This window comes from Amaranthus tricolor, chromosome 17, assembly GCF_026212465.1.
Source record: "Amaranthus tricolor cultivar Red isolate AtriRed21 chromosome 17, ASM2621246v1, whole genome shotgun sequence".
Taxonomy (NCBI): domain Eukaryota; kingdom Viridiplantae; phylum Streptophyta; class Magnoliopsida; order Caryophyllales; family Amaranthaceae; genus Amaranthus; species Amaranthus tricolor.
This window is the reverse complement of record NC_080063.1, coordinates 5,408,646-5,423,627: the sequence shown is the minus strand read 5'-3', so window position 1 is coordinate 5,423,627 and position 14,982 is coordinate 5,408,646. Positions and strand designations below refer to the sequence as shown.

General features: G+C 25.6%; 1 protein-coding gene across 1 annotated transcript; it reads left to right on the top strand.

Moving 5' to 3' along the window:
* Positions 1 to 567: 567 nt before the first annotated feature.
* On the top strand, positions 568 to 5,062 carry LOC130804749 (trihelix transcription factor GT-3b-like). The gene is made up of 3 exons (XM_057669309.1): positions 568 to 1,113; positions 2,253 to 2,367; positions 4,189 to 5,062. The coding sequence occupies exons 1-3, from the start codon at positions 787 to 789 to the stop codon at positions 4,635 to 4,637; spliced, it is 891 nt and encodes a 296-aa protein (XP_057525292.1). The 5' UTR covers positions 568 to 786; the 3' UTR covers positions 4,638 to 5,062.
* The last annotated feature ends 9,920 nt before the right edge of the window (positions 5,063 to 14,982 follow it).

Genomic DNA, 14,982 nt, shown 5'->3' with positions numbered 1-14,982 from the left:
TTTTTTTATTTTAGTATGAGAGACGGCTCAAGGTTCATTATTTTAAGGGCTCTAAAAAATTAATATATTTGATTTTTATTTCATTAATAATTTTACAATCTATTAATTAAGTAGTTAATTCTATTATTCATATCAAAAAAGTAATGCTATTAATATTTTGTTTATTTTCTTTATTAAATAAATTAATTGAACAAATTAATACTGTATTTAATAAAAATAATATAATAATATATTATTGTCCCTAAAAAATTGATATACACGTTTATACTAAAGACGCTCATATCTAATTTTCGCTTGGTGTCCTTAAAAGTTCAAATGGCCCTAATTATCACACATTTAATTTTATTCACACAGTTCATTAATTTTTTTTTTTTATTATCAAGCATTCACTTTTTCTAAAAAAAATTTAATTTTTTAATATTTTTCTAAAACAAAAAAGAAAAGAAATGAAAAAAGTGATGGAAAGAATTCCGCGTAGACAGATGAGGTAATAAGACTTCTTTGAAAGAGACAATTTCAAATAATATATAAATATAAATATAATTATAATAATATGGAAAAAGAAAACCTCTCTTTCTCTTACTATTACTCTTTCTTTCCATTTCCCATTCATTCGCTCTTGTCATCAACATCTACAAATATGATATCTCCCCTCTTCCTTCAAACCTTTAACCTCCCTTCATAATTAATTAATTGATTAATTATAAATTCCTCATAATTATAATTAATAATAAACTAATACTTTTATTCTGGTTCGTTAGATCATTTAATTGATTGATTAATCATATGGAAGGGCACCATAATATACACCATCAACATCAGCATCATAGTGGATATCATGTTCAGCAGCAACAAGTACAACATCATCAAATGCATCAAATACAGACGACGACTACGGTGGGAGGTGATGCAGGGGATAGATTCCCTCAATGGAGTATTCAAGAAACAAAAGAGTTTCTTATAATAAGGGCTGATTTAGACCGGAATTTTATGGAGACGAAAAGAAATAAGCTTCTTTGGGAAGTTATTTCTACTAAATTGAAAGATAAAGGCTTTCTTCGTAGCGCTGAGCAGTGTAAATGCAAGTGGAAAAACCTCGTCACTCGCTACAAGGTTCTTTTTTATTATTTTTTTTAAAAATTTTTCAGATTATAAAAAAAAGTCACTCATGAAAAATATAGCGTTGAAGAAATTAATTATTTCCCTAAGTGATGAGAATCTTTCGCTCTAATATGTTTTCTCCGGGCTGAAAGCCTGAAATACTTGTTCCTTTAATCTTATTTTATATATTCCGGTTAATATATAAGAAAAATTATAGACAATTAGGATTTTTTTTTTGAATCATCTAATCGCATACTTTCACAATATTAATTTTTTATAATTTTTAAATGTGTATAGTCAATATATAAATGTCAAAATAACATACTGAATAACATAAACATACGAATCGATATGGAGTGTCAAATATATCAACTATAAAGGATACAAATCGATATGGAGTAAGTAATTGTTATATGAGTATTTATCTTTTTATGCAATCTAATACATTATTTTGATCATTAATATATTAAACTATACTCCCTCCTATTCATTTTAAGTGTCCGTCAAGTCACTTTAAATGTCTCATTTCTATTTTGGGTATGTTACCTTTACTAATTTACCCCTACTAAACTTAGCTTTTTCACCCCTTTATACCTACTAATCCCACTTTACCCTATAAAAATTTAAAAACACTATATTTTTTTCTTGCAAGTACCAAATAAGACATATTGGATGGATAGGAGGGAGTATATAATAAAATTTTGAAAAAGTTAATAGTATGAAAGTATGCGATTATGTAATTTAAAGAAGATCTCACGTAACAATATTTTCTTACACATTAACCACAATAAATAAAAGGTTAATAAATAAAATATAATTAAATGATAAATAGATTAATAATCGTAATGTAATACTCAGAATTGAAAAAATATATACTGTTTTATTATAAATAAAAAAAAGGGGGAAATTATGATAGCGCGTTAAGGATCTAGCTGTCTATAAAGTTAGAGACATAAAAACATTGATTCAGGATAGTTTATACATTTTCCTTTATATAAAATAATAATATTTTTATACCTGAAGTGTTATATTGAAATAATGGTATTGATTTAGACATGCATAATATAATTATTTTTTAGATTAGTGTAAAAATAAAAAAAACCCTAGAGAATTTATATTAAATTTGATTAATTTGCTTGTAAATTGTTGAGGGTTGTGAGACAATGGAACCAGAAGCAATAAGATCACAACAGTTTCCATTCTACAATGAAATGCAAGCTATTTTCACTGCAAGAATGCAGAGGATGTTATGGGCTGAAGAAGAAGGTACTAAGCTTTCATACTATCATTAAATTTTTTTTTTTATTTCGCAATAAATTAAGGTGTCAACAATGCTAATCTTACCCAAGAATAACAATATTGGTGAAGTAAAGAAAATGATAACAACAATGGCTCAAATTAAGTTAATCTTTATAATTAAAAATTAGTATTTGCATAAGTAGCTTTTAGTATGGATCGAACTTGCACCATTAGGTTTTTCAGTTAAGCGTATGACTACTAAACTACATGGTTGTAAGAAAAAATAACTGAAACTTTGCTAATATAAGGATCTTTTTTATTTTCGTCCAGGGCCCAAAAATTATCAGGAATAACACTGATAATAACCATTTCATTTCATTATCCTAATTAAATTTATTTATTAAGTGACTTCTACTTAGAATAGGTTTAAAAGAGTTAGATATACACGATTTTACCCTTATTAATAATATATATTGGAGTAGAAGGCTAACAATGTTGGTGAAGTAAAAAATGACGAGTGTATATTGAGTCTCCATAAATTAAAGTTATTCTAAATCATGATTAATAACCATTTCATTATCTAATCAAATTCGTTAATTAAATGGTTCCGATTCAGAATTGGAGTTTAGTAGGATTTGATACATAGGTTTTATCCTTGTTAATAATAAAATTAATAAAGAGTTTGTTTTTATTAAATCTTGATAGTAAATATGGTGTGTTGCTTCACAAATAATAAATTATCATTTTATTTTAGTCGATTATAATTTATAATCAAAGAAATTTAAATCTTTTGGCGCATCAAAATAATAGAAATAGAGACTAATTAATTTGCCATCGGTGAATATTGAAGTTTGAGTCTGAGAGTGAGATTAATTAGTGATGTGAAATATATAAAAGAATATACTTTTTTTTGTTTTTTTTACTTCAAATTAAAATTTTTTTTACATTTTTCAATGCTTTTGTCAGATTATCTATATCTAAAGTTATACATAAATAAAAATTATAAAAAAAATTATTTTAGTCGATTATAATTTATAATCAAAGAAATTTAAATCTTTTGGCTCATTAAAATAATAGAAATAGAGACTAATTAATTTGCCATCAGTGAATATTGAAGTTTGAGTCTGGGATTAATTAGTGATGTGAAATATATAAAAGAATATACTTTTTTTTGTTTTTTTACTTCAAATTAAACATTTTTGTATATTTTTCAATGCTTTTGTCAGATTATCTATATCTAAAGTTATACATAAATAAAAATTATAAAAAAATTTATATTATGAAAATATGCAACAAGAAAAAATAAAATAAAATTTCTAAACTATATTTTCCTTATTTAATAATCGCAATATATAAATTTCACAGAATCATAAACAATATTTGATGCAAGTAAATTAAACGTAGGAAGTATAAAAGAATATACTTTTTTCGTTTTTTTTATGTTGTCCAATACATTCGTTAGATTATTTATAACTAAAGATATAAATAAGTAAAACTTTTAAAAAAAATTAATATCATGAAATATGCAACGAGACGAAGAAAATAAAATCTTACATGACTATGTTTTTCTGGTACGATAGTCATATATACTTCCTCCGTCCCATTGAATTTGCAGCGTTTTCCATTTTGGTCCGTTTCACTTTATTTGCATTATTTCTATTTTTGGATAATGACCCACCACTTTCTTTTAATCTCATTCATACATTTTAACTCTTTTAATTTCATCCACGCAATTCATTTTTTCTCATTATTTATTACCACTTTCTTAAAATTTACTCATTTTCTCCTTAATGCAAATAAAAAGGACAAATAAATAATGCTTTAAAAGCTAAAGGATATATTGTATAGGTACATCTTCAAAGAAGAACAAAGGTCAAGCATTATCATCAGAAGAGGAAGAAGAAGAAGAATCAGATGGAGAAAAAACTACAATTCAAAAGAAGAAAGCTAAGAAACCCAAATTAGGTCATCAATCAAGCACAAGTAATATACATACTAATAATAATATTAATGCAATTAAGGAAATGTTGGAGGATTTCATGAAGCAACAAATACAAATGGAAATGCAATGGAAAGAAGCGTACGAGGCTAGGGAGGAACAAAGGATGAGAATGGAGATGGAATGGAGACAAAGAATGGAGGCTTTAGAGAATGAAAGATTAGCCATGGAAAGAGCGTGGAAAGAAAGAGATGATCAAAGGAAAATGAGGGAAGAAGCTAGGGCTGAAAAAAGAGATGCTCTTATTACTTCTCTTTTGAATCAAATTAAACGGTATCACGATGATTCCAATGTTTGATGATTCGGGGATTTATGATAGAGTATATAAGATAATATATATTCTGATCCGCTGATTATTAATTTAAGTTTTTGGTTGAATATCGAAGCATAAATTTAACCAAAAGCTTGAAGTTTTAGTCTTCTTGGTTCCTTAATTCAAGTGTTGTACCTTAGCTTAGCTAGATCATGCAAGGTTAGTTTGTCTTAGTACTATCTCTTAATTTCTATAATTTTTTTATTTTTATTTTATGTTAGTTTTAATTTAATAATTAGTTTTCTGTTCTTTTGAATTTGTTATACAATATAAATTGAAATAAGAGCGTTTTTGGTATTTTATTGTCTATCTAGTTTAAAAGTAGGAAAAAATAATTAGAATTGTCAATTTTCATACAAAATAATGTTAAATATTAATATAAAGCTATATTAATGCTTGGATTTGAGGTTTATTATTTTGTAATTTTGATTATTTCATTCAATACAATTTACAATTCATTATTACATTACATTACCCTTAAAACGTATAATGATGAAAGTGGAGTATTTCCTTGGCTATTAATCCCCCTTCTACTTTGCAGGGTAATCAATAGCACAAGCTAGCTAGTTATTATAGCATTAGCTAGCTCCTTGATCAATTTAGCTTTCATTATGATACTAATTATTGTTATAATTGACCACCCACTATGATTAATTAACTCAGCTAATATTCTATAAAATTTATATATATTATGTTTTTTTTTTAAATCTCATTTAATTTTGACACAAATATTAAGAAGTCTATTTTGCTGGGTTATGTAGTGGGGTATTTTAGAAATAAAAGAGTAAAATAGAGAGTAAATGTTTGAAAATCAGACATGTCTAAAAAAATCAAGTAAATTTATTAGGACAAACTAAAATAAAATATAAGGCAATTAGGATCGCGAAGTATGATTTATGAATTATTGAGTAATTTTAGCATTTTGATAGAATTTTGTTATTAATGAGTAAATTTTTACATTAGAGTTATTAATTGTTATTTGTAATTTTCTTATTTTAATTTCTAATAACTCCTTGTAATTTAAGTTAGATAAATTGCAACACGTCTTGTTTGCTAATTAGCTCACTATACTATGTGATATTATGATCAATTGTGAATTCATCAAATTTAGTTTTTCTTGGCCCATTTGTTGTTTTGAAGCGTAAATAACTTTGTAGAGGCTAGGGCATCATATTATTTTATTCATATATATTTTGAAAAATAATACCCTTAACAAATATTATTTTGGTTAGTTTCCCTGGCAAATATATATTGTTCTTGAGAGTTTATTATATACTTACATTTTATCTACTTTGGTTTGTAATGATCAAGTTATCAGAGAATTTTATTGGTAAACTTTGCAATCAAGAAATATATTTGAAATAGATCTGATCAATTTGCATTATTTTCTTATTTAAAAATAAATTTAATATTTATTTTTTTAATTTTATTCATACATCAAGTCTTTTAATTTTATCTATACCATTATGAATCTCTAATCTCTTTATTTTATAACCAAACAACTACCTTTTTTTAAAAAATATTCAATTTTCTCTTTGATTCTAATTCAAATGGACAGATCGGAATATATTTCAAGTTTTAATCATTATAAAATATATATGATTATCTCTTTTAGATTATAACTTATAATAATAATGTTTTTTCTCATAATATATCATTATTAATAGCAATTTAAATAGTCTTTTAGATTATAACTTATAATAATAATATTTTTTCTCATAATATATCATTATTAACGGCAATTTAAAAGATACAAAACAAAATCTTAATTTTTAAAAGTATGTACGTGGAAATAGAGATTTTATGTAATCAAAAGAGAAGTCGCGCGATAAATCATACGTTGACAAAATATTCATTAAAAATGCAGCTTTTGCCCTATTTCTATTGACACTTGTATTAGGAATATTTGGGTTTTCCGTCCAAATCATGGCCTAAAACATATTACATGAAATGATACATATTTGTCCGTTTCAACAAATTTGCTTTTATTTTTTCATGATACCTCTTACTAAATTTACTTTATTTTTATTTTAAAATATAATTATACTAATTTTATTTTTTATATTCTCTTTCTTACTTTTATATTGCAATATATATCTATCATATTAAATATTTTTATATTATCATAATATTTTATGAGTTTTTAAATATTTATCTTTTTACTCTTAAAATTTTTAGCAGGGAAAAATAAATATATATAGTTGCAAAACATGTCATTGAAATTAACGAATTTAGTATATATTTCCTCCGTTCTGAAATACATGCTGCATTTCAGTTTTGGGCACTATTCATCGTTCAAGCTTATTTTATATATTGTAGCTAATATATAAGTAAAAATATAGTCTAGTGGGATCTTGCGTAAAAAGTCAAATTTAGCAAGTTTAATGTAACGGAGGAAATAGTATTCAAATATTATAGCATAGATTAAAGAATATAATATAAATAGTACATAGATAATGAATATGGGGATTAGGGAACAAGTATACAAATATTCTTTTCCAAGTTATAACTAGAGATCTAGCACAATCTTAGGGATTGTTATTTTGACTAATTAAAGAATGGATAGTATAATTGACGAAGTAAATATTTGTGATATACACTTACCATTTAATTTAATTTAATGATGTGATGAATTAATGATAATAAGATAATATATTCAATTGAGGAAAGTGGAAGGTTAATTATGTGATCAGATTCGATTTCAGAATTTTGCCTGAAAAATATAAATATTTACTCTAAGTAAGATAAAACCCGATTCGTATAAATCTCTAATAATTGATATTGCCCATTGGGAGTGGAAGAAGAGTTTGACATGAAAAATAGAAGAAATAAAAAAGAAGGGTGTGTATGTAAAAGACGTAGTGGCGTAATGTGTTGGCATGAGTCTAAATCTCTTGTACGCAACTTATTGTGTAGCCACCTTTCACACTGCCACTTGGGACCAACAATATCAGTATCTGATCTCATTACGACTCCATTTGTAAGTAGATACTGTAAGTTCTGTGTATTAAACAAGGATTTTGCTAACGGTAGGAGTATTAAAGATGTGAAAATTTTAAATAGAATAGAGTTTAAATTTTCTGTATAGTATTAATTTTATATATTACAAATTTTATAATTTATCACAAAATTACGTGTTAAAATATATTATTTTATTTATATATTTAATTTTACTTCTTATTTTACTCTATTTAAATATATATTATTATCCTTATTAACGAGCGTCTCTAAGTGTACGTTAGCTTATAATAATAATAATAATAATAATAATAATAATAATAATAATATTTTCTCTGTTCCAATACACTTGTTACATTTTGATTTTTACGCAGTCCAATGAGTAATTTTGATCGTTTATATCTTAAACTATGCTTGACTAAAAATTATAAAAATTTAATTTTATGAAAATATACAATTATACGATTTAAACAAGATCTCACTTAACTATAATAATAATAATAATAATAATAATAATAATAATAATAATTTGTCTTTTAACATGATATCATAAATAAACAAACGTTACAAGAGATGAGAGTAGGTTTAAATCTCAATTGTCCTCTATTTAAAGTAAAATATTTTGCACTAAGCATAAGAAATATCTATGTTGCATTCACATTTCCAGTCTAATTAACTCTTGCGTAAGGAATTATATTAAAATATATAAAATATCCCGACAGTCTCAACTATCAATTTAAAATTTTAGTTGAATTCATTGATTTTTAAGATGGTGTGTCTGTTTGTAACTCATACGCAATAAGAGCAAGCTAAGGGTGCATGTATGATGGACGTCAGTTATGTGTCCTAAAAGGGAGGCTAGATAATGACTTTAGCTTAGGTTTCAACTATTATTTGCATGTTAATTTTCTAGTCATCTTATAACTAGTTTTGATCATGTATAATTGATAGCTTCTTTCTTAAGACATTAGCCTTTCTTGCTTTCTTGATAAGCCTTTTAATTCACTTTCTATACATTATTTGTTTTTGTTTTAGAGAGTGTAATGGGAAAAAGTATCAAATGGTAGAACTAATTTTTAATCATGATTTTAGAATACTTATACTTTAATTTGATTTTAGAATATGGTGATAGAAGACAAAGAAGTTGGAGTAGGTCTTGTACTATTATTTTATAAGGAGTGTGAGTTAAAAAATCTGATCACAGTAGAAAATGAGGAGTACGAGCTTGTGAATGAAAAATTAAATTTGCCTTATGAAATGATCAAATTAGTTAATCGTATTAACAATGTATTGATGTGAGACAATCTGTTTAGATCATTAAAGGTATTTCCTTTTTCTAGAATTACCTAAAAAAGCCAAATATTTATTTGATAAGGAATAATATTTTAATTCTACGATTAACTAAAAAGGGAAAAACATTGTAGTAGTATCTATCTAATTAGGTCATTAAATAAATTGAAATAAAAAAATTGGTTGCGTTGATTTTTAATATCAAATCTTCACAAAAATTTGTTACTTTATTTGTTTTTTTTATATATTCTAGCAATGTTTAATTTTTAGATCGTTATTTTTATATTATACGATTAAATTATATTTTTATATGTAACACTAATAAGTGTTATGTATATTTACGGATTTTTCATCTAGCTAATAATAAAAATAGTATAGATCGAATTCATGTTAGAGGTTTACAAGTAGTGAAGAGTCTTACTAGTCATTACATTTCCATATGTATACAATTCATATGATGTTTTAGTATATATGTCCATGTTTAAATATTTCTCAATTTTTGGAATTTTGTTAATTATGCACACTTTTTTTCATGCAAATATTTGTGTGAAAGACTATTATTCATGGTTCACGTTATACATCTACATGAGGAACATAAGTATTTTTAGCTATTATTTATATTTTCTGTAGTTCTTCTCTACACATTTAATTTTTCTTTTCATCTTATTTATAGATTTCTCTCACTTTATTATAAAATATTGCTTTTTTTTTTCATTTTCTTGTCATTGCTACAAGTACTTGTACCAAATATTATACGACAAACGGAGCATTATGATAGAGTTGTACTATCTTTTTTTTCTTAAACTACTCATCAAGGGAAAATAATGCACTTAAGAAAGAGAAACTACATTATCTAAAATTATCAATATGCTGTTCAAATATTATCTAATATTGCATTACAAAAGTAATACATATCATAAGATATTAAATTGAAGCTCCTATATTTATAATTTGATTGATTGTAGTTAATATAAGTACTTTTGATGGATAGAGACTACAAGGGAATTTTCCTTTAAGTTTGTGATAATTAAATTTATTTGAAATACCGAACTTTATGTATCTTTTTCAATTAATAATCAAACACCGGGCCGGGCCGAGAGGCAAAAATCTGCCCATTAATGTGGGCCGAGCCGAAGTGCGGGCCAAAAAGTTCCTGCCCAAACCCGTACTATGCGGGCTTTTTGCGGGCCTATATTATATATTATTTATATATAATTAAAAACACAAATTACAAATAATTAAAATAAACAAATATAATTGTTACATATTATACATAATTTAAAACACAAATTACAAATAATTAAAATAAACAAATACAATTGTTGCATATTATACATAATTTAAAACACAAATTACAAATAATTGAAATAAACAAATAATTGTTACATATTACATATTATACAAATTACAATTAATTGGTTGTGCTTATGATACAATTCATGTGATATGGCCATATGGGAAAATAAGCTTAATTTTAGATGCTCAATGCTCAGAAGAGTAGTGCAGCTAAGAATTATGTGCCGAGAATTATGTAGGTGCAATATTAGATGCTGAGCTTAATATTCCTAGTGGGGTATTTGTTTATTGTTGACTTGCAAAGAAGAGAACAAATCATGAACACACACTTTTTTGGGCCGGGCCGCGGGCCAAACACCAAATTCCAAACCCGTCCCAAAAAAATCGGGCCACTTATTTTCTACCCAAACCCGCCCATCGAACCATATTTTGGTACCCAAATCCTTTCTTTTTCGGGACGAGTCAGACCAGGCCGGTGGGCCGGGCCGCCCATGATCACCTCTATGCAGAACTTTGGGCAATTTATAATCTATGTGTCAAAATTAAATTTGAACATTAACTAATTATATTCAAGCATAACCATGTCAAACCACATGGCTTGAATATGTCAACATCTAGAACAATAATGTACCTTAGCTCCTAACGAGTACATAATTTTATTAGGTGCATTTCGATTGACTCTCTTCTTACAAATCTTTTATATTATGTGAATGGTAAACATAATAATTACTATATTTCATTTCATTTTCATAAAATATAGTAAAATTGGACCTACAAAATGAATAAAAACACTATTAAACAAGAATTATTATTATAACAAAGATTAATTCCTGCATGGTAATCAATTATTAATAAACACACAAATTGTGAAATGTTAATAATAAAATTGGATTGCTGGTGGCAATTATTTTTTAACTATTAGTTATTTTATATCTGTATAATGGATATTACTCTAGTTTATAATTTAATTATGATTATTAGAAATGTTAAAATTGTTCGTATTTCAATATTATTACGGAACTAACTAAACCTAATTTGTAGTTACTATCGTATAAGGCATAATATATATATATATATATATATATATATATATATATATATATATATATATATATATATATATATATATATATATATATATATATATTTCACATACTTTATCACAGATCCTTCGTATAAGGGTGTCTTTGGATTCAAATTAAAGTATTGATCGTAACAGAGCATGACTTAATGATACTTGGATTTAATTATTATTTAACTTAAAATGAGAGGTATTATGGTACAATAAATTCAAACTTATGATTTTTATCAATTGTATCACATTATCTTTAATACAAATATTAAAAAATCAATTCAACTCAAATTTATAGTCTTAAAATGATCGAAACATATTAACTAATGTATAAAAACTCACAATGTGCAATGCTCCGAATTGTGCTTTCTAGTTTTACTTTTTAATGGAGCATATAGTACAAAATATCATATCATCTAGATATTCAATCATGTACTTCCTCCGTTCTATAATACCTGCTACATTTTTATTTTTGACAATTTTATATTATTTGCTACATTTTCAGTTTTAGTAATAAAACAATCATTTAACGTTCTACCTACCCCTATTTTTATCCTACTCTATACTCTATAATAAAACACTATACTATACTCTATAAAGTAACCTAACAACCTATTTTTTCTTTTTTTTTTTTCAATTAACAATAATAAAATACTATACTCTATAAAGTAAACAATCAGCTACAGTGTAGGTCAATCACTTTTCTTAATTCCCGTGCCCATGGAAATGTAGCAACAATATAAGAACGGAGCAAGTATGACATAACTACTCTCCTTGTCTTATATTGTTTGCAACTTATATGCCTATAAAAGTTTAAACATAAGAATTTCACAAATTTTAAGATGTGAAATAGTGTCACACAAGACAAGATGAAAGAATTTAAATATTGAAAATTTTATTTAATGTAAAGAAATATAAATAAAAGAATATGGAATGAAAGAACTTAAAAGCAAATTTGAGTTTAAAAAAAATAAAATGTTTGATTAGTTGGTAAAGAAAGAAGAAGGAAGATTCAAAACTAGAAAAGCAAAAGTAGAAGAATGAATTATATACTTCATTGCTCACGTATCTGATATACCCTCAGATGCCACGTGGGTTAGGCTTAAGCTTAGGGTCATACATTTGGAGGAAAGTTCAAGAGAGACAAAGTATGTTGCGACTAGTATATAGGATGACTAGTCTTCCTTCTCCATGTTTACAATATTCTCTTTGTCCTTCTCAAAATAGTATTATTACAAATTTTTGTGACACAATTTTTTTAGACATTATTTCTCATTGGGCTGGCCCAAAAAAATATATAAAGTAAATTTTTTAGTAGACATTAAAAATATTATAAATAGACATTTAAAATATTGTAAATACTTAAGTACTAATTCGATGGGCATTAAGTATATTATAAGTAGGCATTAAGATATTGTAAGTAGGCATTAAGGATATGGCAAGTAGGCTGGTAGGTTAAGTTCTCGGTAGGTATTAAGAATATGTCGGTGGGCATTAAGTATATTGTAAGTAGGCATTAAAGATAATATACGCAAGCAACTAAGCATTAAGGATACAATAAATGGACATTAAGATTTAATGGGTTGGGATTGAAAGACGTCTCACAAAACGACGATCTCTCAGGAGACCGACTACAGTACTATTTGACTAAAAAATATGATAGTTTTTAAGTTAAGTTACTACAATTTAATTTATATTTTTAGTAGTGTATATTTAGTGGTATTTAATTTAAATGTCACTATTTTAAATTTTTAAGGGTATATATAGTGAATTTAGTGACATTTATTATACTCTTTAAAGTCATACTAAAGCTTTTTGTGACATAAATTTTAGTGACATTTCTCATAAATGCCACTATAGACTATAGTAACAATTACATATGTTGCTAAAAGCCAAATAAAGTGTCACTAAATCACTTTTTAGTAGAACTTAAAATAAAAATCAATAATTATTATACTAAAAATATAAATCAGTGATATTTTTTAATGTTACTAAATCTTATGTCGCAAAAAGTTGATTTTGTTGTAGTAGTGGTGTTATTTCAGAAAATAGAGAGTACTACTCCAATCAAATTAAGAAACTGAATATAATGACAAATCAAATAAAATAGTAAAGTATTTAAAAATAAGATAGAATATAAAAAATAAAAGTAATAGTACTATGTTTAAAATTAAAATATACTCTCTCCTATTTATTGATTTAGGAACATTTTTTTATTGGGTGAATTTATTGATTATGTCCCATTTTTTTTAATCTTTTGACCATACAACTACACAACAACACATAAATATCAATGCTCTTTAAGAAAAAATAGAGTTTTCCACCCACTTTTAAGTGGTCCCTCATCTCTCTTTAATTTTGGTGTAAAACCCAAATATCCATTAATATGAGAGAGTAGCAAATGGATAGGAATGAAAATGAAAAACGTAGTAAATTGATCAATGGGATAGAAAGAGAGATAACTAAACTTTTGACAAATAGGAAGCTCTCCTCTTTAGGTGGTTTGACCCAAATAGGTCACTAGTTTTTGCAAAAGTCACTACTTCTTCATCATAATGAATTTTGCCAATTTTTATTTTGCCATAATGAATTTTCCTTATTTTTAGTTTTAGACAAAACTTTACCATTCATTTTACTTTTATTTTCTCTCCCATATCTAGATATATCACTACTTTAAATCAATAAATCCCTATATCCAAGTTTTTATAATATTTAATTTTTTTTATTTGTCAATTTTACTTTTAAACGCATTTTAAACTAAATTTTGAGTTTTAATATTTTTTAGTACGCATTATAAAAATTGTAAACACTATATATTAAAATTCTTTTGCATCAATACAAATCAAACACGATCTCAAATGAATATATTGTCTCTTCATTATATACTTCAAAAGTCAAATTTAAATTTTTCTTTCTTAAAATGAAAAAATTTAAAGTGGATAAATAAAAAGAAATCAAGAGAATGTGTTAAAGCCAATGATGCTAATTCATGGAGATGAAGGAGTATTGTACAAAGGAAGCTATATAAAGTACTTTCTTACTCCGTTTGGGGAATATAGGTTAATACTTACTCCCTTTCAAAATAAATGTAACATTAGGATTTACATATTCATTCATTTCGTTGATTTTCATTTAGTTTTTAATTTATAAGTTAAAACATATTTCAATAAAATCTTATTAGATTCGTCTCAATATAAAAATTATTAATATGCACTTTTTATAATTTTTTTGCTACACATAATTAAAATATCAAGGGTAGAATTATTAAAGTACATAAAAAGTCAGATGTTGCAAATATTTTGGAATAGAGGAAGTAATATATGTATATAGATTGCTTTATCTTGAGACACGGGTCTCAAACTCTCAATTTACATAGAATACATATTTTTTTAGACAAGATTTTAAAATCAAATCCCACATAGTCTTTTTATCCTCGATTTACATTAAATGTAAAATATCTACTCCTCCATCCCATTATAAATTGCAACATTTTATCCTATTAAAAACTCTCACATAAATTTACGAAATATTATAATTTTAATGAGACTGATCAATATGTCAAAACAATAAGGATATCAACCAAGACTTTTGGTAGTTTCTAGTTTCCGCGTTTTCCTTTACACAAAACAATATTGTAATTTATCTTTTCGCCGTTTTGAAACACCAGAAACCTCCTCACAATTTGTGACATAAAGTTGAATTGTAGTCTTATTA